The 20,394-nt window shown below is 35.4% G+C and overlaps 1 protein-coding gene and 1 long non-coding RNA gene across 10 annotated transcripts in view; one reads left to right on the forward strand and one right to left on the reverse strand.

Moving 5' to 3' along the window:
* Window positions 1–20,394, reverse strand: part of sima (HIF-1 transcription factor component sima) — a 101,272-nt gene that overhangs the window by 75,867 nt on the left and 5,011 nt on the right. For 6 of the 8 annotated variants that reach the window (XM_089462670.1, XM_089462668.1, XM_089462667.1 and 3 more), the window contains 5 exons: window positions 7,719–7,906; window positions 7,475–7,653; window positions 7,186–7,410; window positions 6,952–7,118; window positions 6,779–6,885 (listed from right to left, as the gene is read on the reverse strand). In XM_089462670.1, coding sequence (XP_089318796.1) covers window positions 6,779–6,885; window positions 6,952–7,118; window positions 7,186–7,410; window positions 7,475–7,653; window positions 7,719–7,906 — 866 coding nt within the window. Of the gene's footprint in view, window positions 1–6,778; window positions 6,886–6,951; window positions 7,119–7,185; window positions 7,411–7,474; window positions 7,654–7,718; window positions 7,907–14,779; window positions 15,430–20,394 lie in introns of those variants that run through there. The other 2 variants (XM_089462664.1, XM_089462665.1) reach the window with 2 other exon arrangements.
* LOC149270236 (uncharacterized) lies at window positions 2,558–7,641 on the forward strand. Of its 2 annotated transcripts, none has more exons than XR_016268635.1 (3): window positions 2,558–2,713; window positions 4,227–4,693; window positions 5,013–7,641. It is a non-coding gene; the product is annotated as an uncharacterized LOC149270236 (long non-coding RNA). The 2 variants fall into 2 exon arrangements; XR_016268636.1 differs by having other exon boundaries at window positions 2,574–2,709.

Here is a 20,394-nt window from a genome sequence, read left to right on the forward strand (position 1 = left end):
GGCGCTGCAGCTTCGCCGAAATTAACTGGCTGAAATTTTACAATCCACACGAGCAAGGATTAGAAGAAGCCGGCGACGTCATCATCATCATCATCAAGAGCCAAGCCAAAGGACACCACGGGCAAGCGCCAGCAGCGTCGAGCCACTCGAATTGGACCATTAGTTTCGACGGCATTAGTTGGCGCTCTCCATGGCCCAGACGAAGCGCCAGACAAACGAAGCTACCTAAATAAATAAAACAGCAGCAGCCCAGTGGAGCCCAAGCTGAACTCGGCCCAGGACGCGACGGTCTACTACACTCGACTCGATTGTGTGGCTTGGTGTGGTCTGGCTGGATCCCACGGCGAAATTATGCATGTAATAAAATGCGGCGACGCATCAGCAACTGCAACGGCAACGCCCACTGGTGCAATGCCACGCCCACTCTTGGCGCGTTCGCCCCGAAATTTTAAGTGCATTAACATAAACTGACGGCCAAGCGCAACTCCCCCCCAAAAAGCCACTAAGCCAACAAGAAAAAAATGGGAAGTCAGTGCAGTGGAGCTTAACCGACTGCAGAATACTCGTTCGAGGTCCATAAGAGTTGAGCTTAGTGCAAAATTGATAAGCCTCAAGTAGTGAAGTATATCAAGCGTGGGTGATACTTCTATAATATAAAGGACGCTCCCAAACGCCCCTAGTGGGCAAGAGGTATTCACTTATTCACTAGATACAAAATTTCATAAGCATTGCTAAAAAACTAATATACTCTTTTTCTCATTTTTTGAGCGCGCATCAAAAGATAAATAAACTTTGGTGGGCGGCTGCACGTGGGCGTTCAACGCGTTGCATGCCACAAAACATGGATGGGGTTTGTAGCTGAAAGGCTGATGAGTGCAACGACTTGATAGCTGCGTGACACGCGTGAATGGCGTGAAATCAAATGAGAGGATATTAAAGGCCTTACAGATTCACATAGATATATTTTTGTTTAAAGAAATATTAATTAAAAGAAGAAATATAAATTATATATTAAGCAAAAATGTATGTTAAAATTCTATTTAAATATTAATATTTTTAATGTTTTTACACAATATAATTTATGAATTTTCTTCTATAATCTTATAGACTTGAATGACTAGATATAAAGAGTTTTGGTACAAGCAACTCAGCTAAATATAAGTCTGAATTTCGACTATTAAACAGCATATTAAAATTGTTTTTAAATAATATTTTTTATATATTATTTATAATTTTTCTATCCATCATAAGCTCATAAACTTTATGAGCTAAATATAACCAGTTTTCTTTAAATGTTTATTTATTTCGACTATTGAACAGACAAAACACAATCGTGTTTAAATATAAATTGCCTTGTCACGCTGCCATCACTAATCAATGCAATTTGACAGGAAGCGTTTTGCCCGCACAGACATGACGGCGTTTTAGACAGGAAGCGCGTCTAGGTGGCTGTCTGTGTGTGGGTGCGTGTGTGTATTTGTGTGTGAAAGGCATTAACAGACTCGTAAACTGCCAAGTCGCTTGTTATGTTGATTACAGCAGCAGCCAACCGCGCGCGAACTACCAAAAAATAAACTGAAGACTCAAAAGTTGCACTTGAAAATGCAGCACTAAAAAGCGCAGCTAAAAGGGGCAAGGGCCACGAAGCAATGAAAGAGAGAGAGAGAGAGAGAGAGAGAGAGAGAGAGAGAGAGAAGGAGGCAGTTTTCAAATGTTGTCCAGCTTGTTTTTGGGCAACATTTAAAGCTGCTGCGCCGCATTGCATGCAACATTTGGCGTTCTTAGCTGAGCTGCTGTTGTTGTTGTTGCGTACGTGTCTGTCGAGAGTGCTAAAAAATAAACACATACGTAAACAAATGCCAGCAGGAGAAGCAGTTGGAGCAGCAATTGCCAATTGCGTTCACCCTGCCAAAAGCTGAGCTAAGCTGAGCTGCAGCTACTTTTGCAGCAAGAGTTGAAAGTTGAATGCCTGACAAATGCCGCGGCAATGCACCCGCTGCAGCAAATGCTACAGCTGCCACGCCCATCGCCCTCCTGTCCCCCAAGCTAAATAAAAAGTTTTGCTCACGCAACAGTCGATCTCACTCTGTGTCTGTGTGTGTGTGTGTGTGGCAAAAATCTGCTTTTGTTGGTATTGTTTTTTGGTTGCAAATTTATTGGCACATTTGCCACGCGCACCACTTTTATCTTTCATCTTTATCTGGGCGGGTCTCCTTATTTATCTGCCACGTTAAATTTACTTTTCGCATCTGAAATGCTGTTTGCATTTTCTCTAGCTGCTGCTGCTTTTCATAATTTTTCGCCTCGAGGCCAAATTGTCGTCTTTATTTGCAGCATGGAAATGCTTGCAGTTCCTTCTTCAATTTCATTTTCTTTTTCTTATTTTCTTTTCTAGAAACCATTTCACATTTCCATTTCAATGCACATCAGCAGCACCAACAGCACCAACAGCAGCAGCAGCAGTCGCAGCTAAACGTGGCAAACGTTTTGAGATTTCCAATTGCTCGCCCTTTTGCCATGACATTTGCGATTTTCCGCACATTTTGTATTTTATTGAACTGTTTGTCACAGCCAACGCAAGTGCTTTAAGCCAGAGCCACGAACCACGAACCTCGAACACCATTCGCTCATATGTTATCATATAAGCATGTCAACTTTATGAAAATCAAATGGAAATAAAAACGGACAGCGCTCATAAACAATCATATGGCAAGTAAGCTTTCAAGCTAACCATAACGAGGGAGCTCTAAGGAAATCATTATAAAGTCTGAATACCCTAACTATTATGTGTACACAATTACACCTATAGGATTCATATGTTAGATTGGTAGCATTTCGATGGTAAAATATGAGATCAATTGAGACATAAAAAATATATATTGAATTATTCCAAGTGGATTCATATGGTAGATTGGTAAAATTTAGGTGTTAAAATATGAGATTGATTGAGAACTAATAATACTCAATTATTCATATAGTAGATTGGTAAAGTTTTGATGGTAAAATTTAGGTGGTAAAATATGACATCAATTGGGACATAGGAACACATATTCAACTAGTTTCCTTGCAGATCTCTGATTATCTGAAGAGCTTATGTGTTCTCAAAGTGGATCAATGTCGGAAAATATATTAATATATTTAGAAGTGAAACTTATTTTGTTGAAGATCTCTATATATCTATATCTCTATATATCTAAAGAGTTATTTTCTTATCAAAGTGAATCAATGTTGGTTAAGATTATCCTTTATCAGCTTATCAACAACATATTTAATTTTGCAAAGAGAGTTTGTACAAAAACTAATAACTAAATTATTATATATACATTTTTAAAGATCTTTCTTTTTACACATAACACAGTTGATGACAAAATTATAATGCCCTCAACAAGGCGCATAGCTAGCGTCAAAAGTTCAAAGTGCTGGGTGGGCGTGCCAGCTGCTTAGCCAAGAAGCCAACATGGCTAACAGAGCGACTGCAGTTTGGCTGGAACTTCATAAAAAAAAAAAAAATAGAAGAGGAAAGAACAAACACACAAAAATGTATGAAATACTTTTACGACTTTCGAAGACAGTTTTACAGCTTCAGCTCGCTCGCAAGTTTTCTGCTAACGATATGCGATATGCACGGCAAAAGCCGGATGCGGAGTAACTGCAGCAGCAGCTGGAGCTGGGAGCTGGGGGCTGGGAGTTAGAAGCTGTAGCCGCATTCCAAAGCTAAACGACCGTCCAGTTGTGTCCGAGCTTGAATGCATGTCGCATCATAAAACCGAAAGTCATTTCGCACAGAACGTGCCTCCAAAGAAGCCAAACTCATTGCAGCCAATAATAATTCCAATTGTAGTGCAGTGACAATTTCTTTTCTCTCTCTATATATATATAGGTATATACATATATCTATTCTTGTATGCTCGTTTAGAGAGAGAATATTGGTTTTTCAGTAGGTTGAATAAAATATATATTCATATTCGTAAGATATTTTAGATATGCCCAAAGACATGGCTAAACTGTAATAAACTAATGTTAATAAATGAGAATAGAGTTGGTCTGAATCTCTTTTATATGTAATATAATATTTAAATACAAAAACTGCAGTGAGAGACTGGAGAGATCGGGGAGATTACATCAATAAGATCTTTCAGATTTCAACTAGTTGAACATTTTTTGTATTCCTCTACATATAAACCTCATATATATATCTGATATTTATTTATCTAACTACTTGACAGCTTGAACAAGTATGATGCAGTTGGTTAAGCTCGAGTGCAGCATTCCTAGTTGTTCTCTTCAACAACTTTGGCGACTAGGATGCGCTCGCTTTCCAGGGTACAATGTACCCAACAATGGTCAGCAGCAGCAGCATCAACAGCTTCAGCAGCTTTTATTGCCCAGCGTTTGGGATTTTAAGTGCAGCGGCAGCAGCGTACCAAAAACATTATTTGGTCAATGTAGACGACATGACGCGGCCATTAAACGCAACAAATAAGCAAACAATGGCCAAAACTTGCAGCGGGCAAGAGCAGGAGCAGCAGGAGTTAAGGATTCATCTTTACTCCACGACTCAAGGCTAAAAATTAGTAAAGTGCTTAAGCGACAGCGGGAAACGGAAAATATCTTAAAAGTCCAAAAGTTTATGCAGGCTGGCGACCAAAGCTGATGCTTGATATTTTAAGAAGACAGACAACAATGATCTCAAGTAAGTAGCACTACTATTTGCAAGCACTGTTTGAGGAAGTGCAAGTAGTACTGCTTGCACTGCTTGCTGAGAGCAAAGTATCATCGATATTTATCGATCCAGTATCTAGATTAAATTTACAGCTCGTCACTTCTTAAAAATGTAATACGAGAGATATTTGTTTTTGTATTTAGGTATAAAAACACCATTTATAAAACTTAGCTTTCCTTATCAAAAGAAAGAAATAAATCATTTTTCCAATAGGCTTTGGTTTTTGCAATCAATTTTATGTCCTTTAAAACCTTCTAGTAAATCATATCCGCCTCTTCTTTCTTTCTAGCTAAAGTTGATCCAAATTACGCGATTCACTAATGATAAATTGCATTATGATTATTATAACTGTCAAGCAAATGTTTGGCGAACCCGGAAGCCCTTTGGTGCCCTCTGCTAAATGACCATTCATCTAATGATGAACGTCAGATAAATTATATATAATTTGAAAAGCTTATTATTGTAGTCCATTCAGATTAACGACATATAAATTAGCGAAACTTCATTAAGGAATTCAGTTAGTAATCAATTTGAACAAGAGTGGAAATTTATCAATATCATATATTATATTTTATTTGCTTATTTAAATCAATTAAGTTAAATTATTATTTAATTAGTCAGTAAATAAGCTAATTAATTAATTAGCTGCCTCTACAAACTCTATTCCAATCTAATTTATTTTAATTACTTTTTAATTGCATTTCAATGTAGTGTTATTTAAATAAATTTCCTTTTAATAATTTCCTTCTATGATCGTATACTGATTAGATAGACTTGACTAATTAGCTTCAGTAATATTTGTAAACTAATAAACTAATTTTGATGACAGAATAACAAAATAGAAAAAAAAATTTATATATATAGATAAAGTTAAGCTGCAAAACTTTTTTCGCCGCTGAAGCAGAAACCGCCTAGAGACACAGCCAAAGCTGTCCGTAACAATTTATTTATTTAGTTGTTGCAAAAAGCTAATTAGCAACTAAAGTGAAATTAAAGCAAAGCCAGGCAACGACAATGGACTTATGCAGCAGCAGCAGCAGCAGCAGCAGCAGGACACGCAGCAGCAAACGGACGAGTTGGCGTTAATGTCGGAGTTGGAGTTGGCTAACGGTGTGCTACAACTAATTAAATGCAATAAGCAAACTGGCAGCAGGACACGGCAGGATATGGCAGGACACGGGCATGACAGAAAGTGATGGAGAAAATACGGCAACTAGCTAACGATAATTGAATACTCTTTCGTTATATATATGATATACCATAAGTATTATAGGAGAATCTACAGTTCTGATATGAAATGCTATAGATATTATAAGCAAATTTTGTATGTGTCTCTATTTCCTATATTTCCACACATTATTTGAAAGAAATATGATATATACAATTTTATGAATGAGTTAATAGACTGATGTCTAGACTCTATATCATGTGATTGCGCGGTAAGAGCGACGCTATCTCATTATATCATTACGTGTTCTCAGAACATACAAAGAGTGGAAGGAAATCGTAATAATATTAGATCTAATAAACAGATCTATTTTCGACACTTTTGAGAACTATGAGATATTTCTCAAACTGACTTTAACTTTAGAAATGTCACAAATCATTATCGAGTCAATAATCTAGTTGCTAATAATAATGTAGTATAATAATAATAATAATGAATAGCTGAGTTTTAAAATATTAGAGCAATACCTTATCTTTTGATAATTTTATATAAATATGTCAAGTTTTATTAGGATAGCTTAATATGGTTATACATCACACATTGCAAATTTAGCAACAAAACTCGTAGCACCCATTGCTAGAGTATACGAAGTGTAACGAGTGACAACTTTATTTTGATGCGGCAGGACATTAAGGAGATGTAGTTGTTGGGCGACGGAAATGGAAGTCCGCCCGTGCGCTTATGCTACGAGGCACAAACTAACGACGAGAACGCGTTTTAATTTGTACATTAAAGTAATTAGTTTAATATTAGTTAGCTGCAGTTAGTTTTAATGAACAAGCGACAAAATAAAAGAGAGAAAATAATGCCCCTAGTCGTGCACTTACCGCTCTTAAAGATGGCCATCAGACGCTCTGAGTCGGCGCCGTGCTGGCATTGGAAAAGTGACGTCTCCAGCAGATCGCCAGGCAGATAGCCAAGCAGTGCGTGCATTCTAAAGACAAAATGAATAGAGTATTAGTAAGAGTAAATCACAATTGTTTCATATAACTCGGCTCACTTGTCATCCACATAGGTGAATTTCATGTCCAGACTGTGCTTGGTCAGAAATGTGCTGGTGCCCAGCGGTATTTCAATGTTCGAAGGATGCGGTATGGGCCGCCCAATGGCAATTAAAACGCGCTCTCCTTTGCTATTCACGCGCAAATGGCCGGTTATGTGAATAACCTGCAAAACATATATAGAAAACATGTATTAAAAATCTATTCCCTTGCGAGAGAGTTCGTGTTTTGACCTTATAAGAGGCGCTCTTGATGTTGATGCTGCGCCCGCGACTGGTCAGAGTGCACTTCATGCGCACGAATAGATCACGATGATGCGTGCTAACGCCCGATTCAATTAGCTGCTCATCCTTGACCTTGTCAACAATGCCATTGCGTTTGAGATTAAGTGCCTCCTTAATCTCAGCATGATCGCACTGATGCGTATACTCCCAAATCTGTTGGCCGAGCGTATCGATCTGTTAAGAAAGTAATTGTAATTAATGCAATAATAAATCAATTTGGCCATATAATTCGCTTTACCTTGGTTATGCCGAGGTAATCCATTATATTATCCGAAACATAGGTGACGTCACCCTCATTAGATAGCACCAGCAGAAAACCATCCATGGTTTGTTTCAACAGTTCACTGGCCTCGGCGCACTTTAGCCAATCCTCTTCGAAGAACTCCACTTTCGGTTTGACCGCATCGCAGTCGGGCACTATAAGATGGGGACGTTTATATAGTACATATATATGATGATGTCTTTATGCAAATGAAACTTACAAAACTCAAGCATCTGACGTATCTTGAGGCAGGCGATGGTAATGCGCATCACAGATGCCTTGTCCAGCTGATTTACATCCTCGGCCTTTAGAGGCAATGCCGTCGATAGTTCCATAAATATTTCCGTCTCCTTGGAGCGACGAGAGCGTGCCGCATCCCGTGACTTTTCCTTGCGCTTTTCATTATTCCTACAAAAGAATAAATGTATAGACAGAAGTTAGCGAAAAATGAAAAACTAATCTGAAGCGAATCACGTAGACCACTCTTGACGTCGTTACATTCAGTTTGCAAAAAATTTACATGGCACTCGGCAAGTGCGGGGGGCACAGAGGGGGTGCGTCGCGAGGCGCAAACCAAAATGCGTAGATTTCAATTGTTGCGATTCGCTGCGTTTTTATTTGATTTGATTCAATTGCCAGCGCGGCCAGCGCGCACACATAATTTTTCAATTGAGCAAAACATTCGCTAAAAATTTACTGCCAAGGCGCAGGCGGCAGAGTTCATGGCAGCAGCAGCGCCAGGCACTCGACCAACCGGAGCGAACAAACCCTATCAAAATTGGTATAAATCGACTTTAAATTGATTCGTGAATATTTCATATATAGTTCGAATATATTTGGGCTGCTTTATGTAAAAGCGAAATGCCAAATTCACTGGAGAATTTCGTATACAAACTTTAAATTTATAAAAAAATTCTTTCTTCTATAACTAAGATTCAATCATAATATATGGGATTTTGAATAATAAACCAGATAAGGAATCTCGAAATCTAAAGTGAATAACAACTATGCAAAAAGCATTCATTTCAAATATATTAAGAAATATAAAGAATTTAGATAATGAATAAAAATATGATTATTTATGCAAGTAAAAGGAAAATACAAATAATGAATTTATTTAGTTTAATGAATTATTAAATAATATTATAATATATACAATAAAACATAAAGATAATAAACAAACATAAGCACTTCATAATTCCATTTTTTTTTTTTTTTTTTTTTAACATTTTTCAGTACTTCTATTCAGTTGATCTTCTAAACACACAAACGCTGCCCTTTTCATTGACGTAGCTACAACATTATAAAGTATTATCAGCGACAACAAAGTAAAGCAATCACAATATGTATTTAAGAACCTTTCACTTTTAGCTCACATCCAACCCCGCCTCCCCTGCCCAAACTTTGGGTCTTCATCAGCGGCGGTCAAGTGGGTGTGCTTAGTGGCTTAAGATAGCCCCAGCCAGGCTGACAAAGGCATTAAGTAATTAGATAATAACGAGACAAAACCTTGGCACCATTTGAGTAAAATAATGCCCGCAGCAAACAGAAACAAAAATACAAAGAAATTCACATTTTATCTTAAATACGCTGGTTAAAAGTGATTAACAAGTGGGAGAGTTCATCAATTGAAAGTGTAGAAAGGGTATTAATCAGCCTTTAATAGTATTAAGTATAATACAGATAAGAAAGTCCCCCAAGTAAAACTAAACTAAACAAACAAATAAGTATGCCCAAATCCTTATCAATTGGGCCACAAAAATACTAGACAAAGAATAATAGTTCACATGACAAATGGAAATTGTGAAGCATTCTATATGCTATACATATACGCATATACATATATATATTAAATATATGTATGCTATAACAATTTCAGAGTGCACTGACCTCACACAAACAACAACAATTTCGATTATAGCCAATTTTCGACTAGCATATACTATATATTTCATATGGATTGCCAAGAAAAACTCGTGAGTTGTCGCTAAAAACTAATACATTAAATTCATTTCTAGTTAATGATCATTATGATCATATGAAATAGGGTCAAGCAAAAAAAGTCAAATAAAACCATTTTAATGATTATATAATATTTTTTGGCGGACATTACGGCACGTAGCTAAACACGAAATATTCGCAGAAATTTTATAACATATTTCTGAAACTCATAAAAAAAAAAACAAATTGGTTAAAAATCATGTCATAGAATGTGTAAAGCGAATTAATTAACAACTTGCCTCTGCTGAGAAAATACAAGAATTTGAATCTATAGAAAAAAAATAGAAGAATGTTGCCGGCTATTAACCTAACTATATAATACTCATTGAGATTTCCAAGAAATCAACAAATATTATATTTACCATGGCTCAATAGATTTAGCACATCACTCAAATCTTCACAGTTTCCATTTTTCAAATTTCCAGGAAATCAACTAAATATTGCGATGCTCTAATAGATACAGCATATAACTCTTATAGATTTATCTTTGAAAATCTTCATAATTTTCAGTCTACAAACTATGCTTCAAAGTTAAAGTTTTTTTTTCACATGCCATTTCTTTACCATGTATATCTCTTTTTAAAAGCAATAAAATAAAATCTCTAGTATATTTTTTTTTTTTTTCAGTAATATATTCGAATGTATCGATTTATCACAAATTTCTACCTGCGAAATCACCATAAGCCATAAATATAATAATCCAATTACCAATTTACCACATCACTAAAGAGCGTATCTAACTAATTGTTTACACTAAATTAGTTGAGGTATCTAACTTAAAGACTAAATGAGTCATAGTCGAGCCAACTACGTGCTGAATATTGCCTGAAAGCAATATATTTTTCTTTTCACTTTGTGAACGAGTAGAAAACAAAAACAAAGCCGGCAAGCGGCTCTTGACAACAAGCATTACTTGTCACAGCCACCAATTGCCACGCCCTAGCCCACAGCCTACTTTTATTTTTAGTTTTCGTATAGAGCTTTAGATGTCCGCTAATGCCGTGCCATATCAGTTAGACAGACAGAAAGGCCGAAACAGAAATGAAAAGTTATTTTATCACATTACTCATACGACGTGTGGCCAAACAAAATGACAGTCTAAAACTGTTTGTAAGACTCTTCAGCTGTTTGTAATGCCATGTTCCAAAAATGCCGATTGACAACAAATACATGAATTTCAAAGGCATTTTCGAAAAATATGCGAAAATATGTGTAGCAAGCATGCAAGTGTGAGTCTGAAAATTAGTCGATAAAAAATAGTTCCGTTACTTTGTCCTCTATTTTTGTATGCAAGCAGCTAATAGATACCCTGTACTTAACATAATATTAATTAAATGGTATAAAATCAGACAAATACGCACACTAAAAGTAAACTTTGTTCTCATTCGTCATGATCTAATTTTCGTTTGACTCTTTTTCATCGTAATTTCTTCATCTTTTTCTATAACCAGCCTGAGCTATTCTTTGCAGATAATATCTGCAGAAATTCGTATTGTCCTACATTGTCAAAGTACTACGTGCAGCTTGCGGTTCTATCACCAGCAGACTTTCCTGTCTATCTAAAAATTAATGTATTGAAAAGTTATTATTATTCCTTAAACAGAGTAGCAATGCAATGAAGATTCTGCATTTCTTTATTTATTTATTGAACTACTACTAACTACTGTTAAGGGAATGGAAAGCTCTTGAACAGACAATCTACTCAACCTTTATGTATATTATTCTACTTTGTTTTATTGTTGTTTAGCCATAATTAACAAATTCATGACCTCGAGCAAAATTTTATTGAATACAATACTAAAATTAGCAATCAAATACTTTATTGTATTATAATATATTATATACTATAAGTCGATGTTATGCCTCACAAACTGAAGGCTGTCAATCAATGAGAGGATTGGAAGAGTATTCAAAATAGAAGTAATAACATTTTCTACCTCAATTTGACTCTGATTAATACCAATCCAATAATATATTAAATAATATGCAGATCTCAATATACATATATTAAATGGAATATTATGATAATGAATGATCGAATTTGTTTACTTATAATAAATTAAAAATTGTTTTCATTAAATGTATCGCTTGATATAAATCCATCTGTCTACACCCTAGTATATTCAAAATTGTGCAATTAATTATTTCGATTCAACATTTCACTTCACGAATCATAATATATTGCATTTTTTCAGAGCTCTGCACAATGCCACATAATCAGCAATAAATAAATTTTATAAAATATAAACAATACGAGAATTCGAGTACATCAACGCAAACAGTTTAAATGTATTGTTAACGCCCAGAACAGCCCCGCCCCACGGCAAAGCGAACGACTTTGATTGTGCATGTTAATAGCCTGCTTAAGCGACTCGAGCGACTTGATGGGAGGCAGGGCAAATGAGGGACGAATGCGGTTAGGGTATTTCATTAAGACAGAAGTGAATTGCTTTTAAATATTCACAAAGCGATTGCAGTTTGTTGCTGTTGATTTGTTCTCTTTTTTTCGACTTTTTGCTTTTGTTGCTTTGAGCATTTCCGGCTGCGCTCAATGACAACAGAGTTAGGGCATGAACTGAGCACGTGCGCTTTTATATGTAACATATAGAAAACCGTCTAACGTTATGTTTATAATAGGAACAGTAAATATATATATATAAATATATATATATTTATAGTTTATTTAGAAAGCAACTTCATTTGCATATGCCCGTAAATCAGTTCCATCAACGGCATCTTAAATAGTTGAAAGCTTTTAATAGAGCTTATCTGATAAGAAAATTGAATAGAATATATTCTTAATTGTATTTATTTAGCTGAATTTAATTTAAATGCACATCGAATAATACATTGATTTAAATAATTTTAATTAAATAAATTTTATTTAATTTGTTTTCTAGAAACATGTCAACATCGAGAAACATCTAAATGTGTAAAAACTGCAAATTTCATTATGTATATAATACTGTTAAAATATGTCTAAGAAGATGTGCTTCAATATATATATACATATATTTATAAAACTTACAATCAACAATTCAAATAACAATCAAATATGTAGTATAATAATAAATCGTATTTGAGCTCAGCTTTTAGCCCAAGCTTATAAACAAATATATATACGCATACATATACATATACCTATATGTATATACCTATATATACGTACATTAATGGAGCTTGGGGATATTGCAATAGATAAGCAAATAATATGGCTAAACGTGCGGCTCGTTTGCGGTTTGCCAAACGTAAACAAATTCTGTGCGAAGCACGCGCAAATGAGAGAGGCTCAACTACAAACATACACACACACACGCACAGATCGAGGTATGCATATATGTGTGTGTGTGTGTGTGTCTGTTAGATATGAAAGACTCACACGCTTCTGGCATGTGAAATGAGAATTGTGAGCAACTACGTCAATCGCAAAAGAATTAATGATGCTTTCATTTTCTTTCTGTTATAAAAAAAAAATATATTTTGAAAAAATTTAATTGATTTACATTGAAAACTTTTATAGTGAATGTGTGACGAACAAACAGAACAAACGACATCTATAGATCAGAAAAAAATATCAAGAACTTCAAATATATTTTTAACGATAAATTTCCTTAAGCCATACAGAAGGAGGCGTGGCCTGCAGAAAAACACCGAATAATTATCAAAAATAAGCTCTATGAAAACTTCGAGAGATCTCTTAGTCGAGCATTCTCGATTAGATTAACAGAATCTATTAGAAATAATTATTTAACTCTTGTAAGGGGTATTTCCCAGTCATGCGCTACATAATAATCATACAATCATTTCAAAAGCCATCAATATATGTTTATATATCAATTTATTTGGAGGCAACTATCTAATTTGCTACCACACAATTTGTTACGCCTCGTTTCGTTTTTTCTTGCAAGTTTTTTTATTACGGATTATAATTCTTATCGACGAGCGATAAAAAAGGGCTTTGATTTCCATTTATTCTGTTTAGATAATTAACTAAAATATTTGATATATATTTTATCACTTGCTAGAAGCCTCTTTAATTTCACAAATTAATTTCACAAATATGTTTGCATAATTTCCAAGAAATCCAAAAATTCAATACAAACAAATCGATTAAACTGATTTGCATTGATAATGAATTGAAGAGATAATAAAAACTTTAGGAAATTATATATAATCATTTAATTAATACTCATATATTTATACTAGAAACCTATCTATTCCCATTTATTGACTTCGTGACTATTCGTGAATGACTTCTGTCTTTATCATTCAAACATTTTGGTGTCTTTCAGAATATATTAGGCATTTGAATACCTAAACATACTATGCTCCAACTTTATTTACTTTTTTTCTTATAGTGCTGCTCACATGCTCTTCCAAGATCTAAAGATAAGCATATATATTTTAAGTATCATTTATCAATTTCTTTAAGTGAAAATAAAATGGCAATAAAAAAAAATTATTTTCATTTGTCTTTGCTTTAAGTAAGTCAAAAATATCCAGTTGGGAATGTGCGAATATGAGATTCCCTGGAGTTATATGAAATAATAAGCATATATTTGGCACATTCGTTTGAAAATTTCAACAGAAATATAATAGAAAACTTAGTAATTATTGGAACATACATTAGGGTCGACCTCAAATTCTCTAGCTTCTTAAATTGACTTTTGCATCTCCTGGAATACGACTAGGCTACATTGCATCATTACGTGCTCTTCAATAGTATATATTTTATGGGGAAGACTCACATACTTCTTTGTCTACCACATACATTTTTATCATTCCTCATTTTCAAAGAGCTTAGCGTATAAATACCCACAGCCAGTTGCACCTAATACAGGGTATTCATATGTTTGTGTAGGCACATAAATATGCGCATTCATATGTCTTTATATGTATACAATAATTCAGTGAGATAAGATGTGCGCCCACTCAAGTTACTTAGCTGTTCGTGTGTGTGTGTGTGTGTGTGCGTGATAAGCGACCAATGCTTAGCATTTCGCTATGAAGTCTAGACCCTAGCTGACAGTTAGATAGGCTTATATATAGAGATATACATGAAGAGCCAAGAAATACAAGTGCATATATTTTTAAGTGCAGTTAATTCTCCACTTGGCGTAGCATAAAAATTCTCAGACTTGTTGGGCTTATAAAGAGACATGCGTGTATTTGGATTAAAGCCTGTTATGTCTCATTTTATATATTTTATATTTTGATAAAATTAAGCAAGTCAACCTTAGAGAACAAGGTATGGTTAGGTGCTCCACTTGCTCTACTTACATAAAGTCCTCGATATCCACAAACTGCGTAAATTGACATGGCTCCGGCTGACTCGGACCATAGCCATAGCAATGCTCATAGCCCCACGGCTGATTGCCGCGACAGGGCACGGGAAGGTTGAGCAACGGCAAACCTGGCCGGGCATAGGGCATGCTCGACTGTTGGCCATAGCCCGGCGGAAACGACCCAAAATCGGAGGTCTGCCGCTGGTAGGGATGAAAACGCGTCGCAGAGCAAGGTGAACTCATTTCCAGGCTCGAACAGTCGTTGTACAAGCCAGCACCACATTGGCCGTAGGCAACCATTGGCGGTGGTGCTGCTGCTGCTTGGGTGTTATAGAAGCCACCATTATTGAAATTCACGGTGGGCTCATTGATGAGCCTACGGCCGTAAATTAGGCCATCAAGCGAATTTTGTGGCTGCTGTTGTTGTGGTTTAATGTCTGGCTCGTAAAAACAATTGACATCGTCGCCATAAAAAGTATTTTCAGTGCAGGGAAAATCACAGGTTTCCCACGAGTTGCACGAGTTAAACATTATTAGTTTCAATCAGAAGATGGCCTAAGCCATGTCACACTAGCGCACAGAGATACCGATTGCAGTACGATCGAATACAATTACCGAACTCAAAGAACCGTTTGTAACGCCCATTAAAAATGAACAGAAAATTCTAATAGCATGAAATTCATATTTATAGGAGTTGGCCGCGCAAATCGCAATATCAAAACTGATAGCAAAGGCACCCACACAAACGCAGTGACATATATGTATATGTATAAGTGTACACTGCAAGAAATAGCATAGAGACTATGACAAATGAACAAGGTAAATAAGTTTTCACTTTAAAAAATTCTAACAAAAAATCAAAGTGTATTGAAATTTAAAAAAAAAAAAATATTTTAATGGTTACTTCGAGTGTTTTCCCCCTTATAAGATACAAAAATTCATTCAAATTTTATGAATTTATGTTGTATTTTAGTCAACTCTACGCGCTACACTTTTTCTTCAAGTGTATGTCCTGAAAATCCCACACAACAACACCGCAATTGGTTAGAGTGAAACGCTTTCGGTGAACTTCAGAAAAGTTGAAACAAAAGCGCACGACTAAATGCTAGACATTAACATCAGTTATCACTCGTTATCAACACAACAGATAGCTGGCGGACGGAAAGAGACATAGATAGTGAGCGAGTGAGATGGCATTAGCTGTTTGATAAGATAATGGCCAAAACAACAAGATACACGCTGCCTGCTTCCAGCCAGGCCAATTATTCATGTGTGAATTGACCAAAGATAAGGCCAAACTGGCTATAAACAAATGAAAAAAAAAAATAACACACACACAAGCAAAGATTACAAAAAATAATAAAACAAATTAAAATTAGACACATATGAATTATATTCGTGCCCTTAATTAACTTGGCTAAAAGCATTGCATACTCTACAGCGCTGTGAACCTTTTACTATCTATATGTCTATCTCTATCTGTCTATATATCTCTCTTTCTACAGCTTTCCCGCTCACTCCCGCACTCACTCTCTCGTTCTCTTCAGCCTCTCCATTTCATTACGATTATTCGCTTTACTTATCTATGAAGGACTCTGTTCTGTCAAAATATTTGCATACGCAGCCAAACTGCAGCAAAGTTTCTGTATACTCGTTCACGAAGTAAACGGAGTATATAGGTTTTGTGATGTACTCATATTGTTCTATTGCTCTTTCTAAATGACCATTTCGTTTAAGTTTATATATCGAAGACTTTTAGGAATCGGAAAAGTTTATGTCACAGAATTTACTTTCAATCTCCTCAACAGTTAAACTTATCTTTAAGGCAATTAGAATATTTGAGCGTGTATTATGCAGTCAGTCATTGCGTTGTTCTTAATTGCTAGCAGAATAAATTAAATAAAGCTATACGTTTACAAATCAGATAGACAAAAAACGAGAAAAAGGGCTGTTAACTATAGTTACGCCAAATCCGACTCATCGTTTATGTCAGCCACTGTTGCCAGCTCTGATAACATAATAAAACATAATATTGTCAAATATTTGCATTGTTTTTGGCTGAAAGTGAAACGTGATAAGAGCCGAGCCGTAAAAAACGCACTCGGTAGCAATTAAGTAACGGTAAATGTACCTTTAGATGTGATCCGCTCGACAAGCCGATTACTGACTGACGAGTGGTGAATAACCGCCAACTCTGATAGAAGCGGGTACAATTACCGAGTAGCTGGTCTATATCTACGTCTAGTCTATGCCGTAAGACAGTACGTCTTATTATAGGCGGATATTTAGGTCAATTATAAAAAATTGTACAAAGTAATCGAGACAATAATAGGAATTACAAAACACACCGAAAGTGGAAAAATTGGAAAAAGTTAAAAAATAAATGTACAGAATACTAATGGAAACATTCTTACAACACGGAATAGGAAAACAGAAAATAAAAAAAGGGAATAATATAAATGGAATATGAAATATAGAAATTGGTATACGAAGTATAACAAGTAAGAAAGCTCCAGTCGAGACTGCTCGACTAGGAGATACCCTGAACCCTCCAAGCTGATATTCTAATCATTCTGCACTTCTTTTATGCACACATACATACACATGCATCCACATGCACGCATAAGCCTGCGCTCTGCTAACTGCGCAGTAAGCAGCGACGGCGCTTGGGCTGCGCTGCAGTGTGGGCAATATTATGAGAATTTATTTGTTAAATAATTTCTTTTGTAGACATATGATCTTAATGAAACTTTTAGAGCGTAATCATATGGTGAATATGTGTGTATATTCCAAAGCCCAAGTCTCTAGTATTTAAAATACGCTTTTTACAAAAGTGAGGGTGAGGGGGTGAATTTAAGGGTGGGGGGTAAATTTTAACAAAAACCGAAATTGTATAAATTGCATATAAGCATACATTAAAAATTTGGAGACTCTAGCAATAAGGGTGTAGAAGATATAATTTTATAACTGGTTTTCGATAAGGTTTTTTATCGATAAAAAAAGATCGGGATGAGTTATCGATTTTTAATGATAAACTTGATATGCGCGCTGTAATTACGGACATTTAAAAAAAATGAAGTCTCTAGCTCTTATATCTTCTGAAATCGACGCGTTCATACATACGGACGGACGGACAGACAGACGGACAGGGCCAAATCAACTCAGCTCGTCGCCCTGATCAAGAATATATATACTTTGTGGGGTCTGCCACGCCTCCTTCTGCCTGTTACATACTTTTAACAAAACCATTATACCCTGATTTCCCATTTTCAATGGGTTCAGGGTATAAAAATGGAATATCGAATAAGCAATGAAGACTATGAAATATAGAAAATGGAATATGAATTTTAGAAAATAGAAAAAGATATATTCAAAATAGAATATAGAAAACAGAATATAGATTACACCAAATTATGAATTCATGGAATCTAGTTTATGGGGAATATGGGGAAATTGCGTACAGAATACCAAATACGGAATATGACGAAGAATACGGTATATGACAATGGAAACCGAAGAACCTATTCAGAAACTAGCACAAGAAGCGAAAACAATTTAATTTGTTGATAAACTGATAGCATTTCTATAAATTTATTAACTTCAAATCCATATAAACAAGCACAATTCAAAAGTAGTAGATATGGTAGACAGATTTACTCTATTTACTCTCTTTACAAAGGTTTAAAAAAGTGCGTTAATAATTCAATAAGCTACCTAATATAATTAATTATTTAGCTTTATTTTCTAGATTGCACCAACAAAAGAACTGATTAAACATTAAGATTCCTGATGTGTCAATCAGTTAATATTAAACATAATCTCGCCACAGCTGAAGCTTACATGAGTTGGCGATCTTTCGGCTTTTTTATCGAATGAGGTCACATATGGCTCGCTCAGTAAGATCGCATGTTATTAAGTGCTATCAACAGGCGATGCATGTACGCGTATATAGGAATACATACAGAAACAACGACAACAACCACGACAACAACAACCATTTATATTTGCAAGCGAGCTACGCTTTTGCGCAACTCGAAAGAATTATGAACATATTTCTTGTATATTAAATACGTGCGCCTGACAAGCCCAAAAGCTCAATAAATTTACTTTCCCTGCCACAATATCAAACTAAAATAAGGCAACAGTTTTATCACAAAAAAGAAATAAAAAAAATGAAAAACAAAAAATAAATAAAAATTATTACATATTGTAAAAATAAATCGGCAGCCCAAAAAACCAAAACAAAGAGCAGCAACACATTCCGATACATCTGGCAGAGACAAGAAATATAGATAGAGCAATAAGTCTGCTCGACTAGGAAATACCCACACAAACGACATGCCTAACAGCCGTTTAAAATATGGTAATTCTTATTTATTTAGCAATTGAATATGGCAACGAAATGAGCCTAGGAATAACATGATATCAAAATATTTTCTTGAAATTTCTCAAATAGTCGACTTTTATCCAAAAAGTAAATATTTTTATATTCTATAGAATCTATTTCTAGCTGTGAAGACTCTCAAAATACAAATAAATAACTCATGTTAAATATAGATCTAAACAATTTCTTTTTTTTTAAGCCCCAAAGCTATACATTTTTAAATCTAAAAATAACCATAAATTAACCGAATGGTTTGAGCTCCAGTGTACTTTATTTACATTATTAGTTTAGTTTTTAATCGAATAATCTTAATGGTATATTATAAATGAATTTTCTAATATATTTCAAGTTCAATGAGATCAACAAGTCGTACAAAGCGCAGCATTTCCTTTTGCCCGTTGCATATGACTCAGTAATAATAATATGCCCTGCTCAAATATTTCCAATGGTTTCAGTGAGAAAGAAAAATCGTATGAAGCTGCTGCAGTTAGTGGCCGCTGCATAGCAACAGCGGTGTATTAGTTGTTTGGCTCAGGCGGGCCTTAAGACGACGACAACAACAACAGCAGCAACAACAACAACAGCAGCAGTAGCAGCATCAACAGCAACAACTATATGTATTTTATATGAATAAAAAAAATACAACAAAACATACGCATATGGTGTGCAGGCACACAAACTCACACACACACCATGCAAAACGAATGCATGCGCAGATACTCATATATATACACGCACATGCACAACACAATCACACTTCCACACACACACACACGCACACACACCCCGTTTGCCCGTTGCCCCCTGGCGTTAATGTCGTCACAGTTTAGTTCGATTGCGCAAAAAAGTAGGTCGCCGTGGCCAGACAGAGGCTGCCGCGGCCACCAACAACAACACATAAACAACAGCAAAGAAACAAGAGAAACAGCAACAGCAACAATATCAGCCTGAACAACAACAATAAAGCATATCATTTAAATATTTAACATATTGTGCTCGCAAGCTTGTGTTAATTTTATGCGTTTGCCTTGCATTGCTATTGAAATACACAAAAGTTTCTATTTCTATATATTGTTTTCCACAATTTCGATATCAGTAAGAAAAAAGCAATATCAGAGGGTAACACTGGGTATATGATGCGTGCAAAGAATATATATATGCAAACTGTATTTATTATAAACAAGCTAGTATTTTTATTTAAAAAACATATACTCCCAGTTTTATTC

This window comes from Drosophila arizonae, chromosome 2 (genome assembly GCF_054131065.1).
Source record: "Drosophila arizonae isolate 15081-1271.41 chromosome 2, UAZ_ARI_1.0, whole genome shotgun sequence".
Taxonomy (NCBI): Eukaryota; Metazoa; Arthropoda; class Insecta; order Diptera; family Drosophilidae; genus Drosophila; species Drosophila arizonae.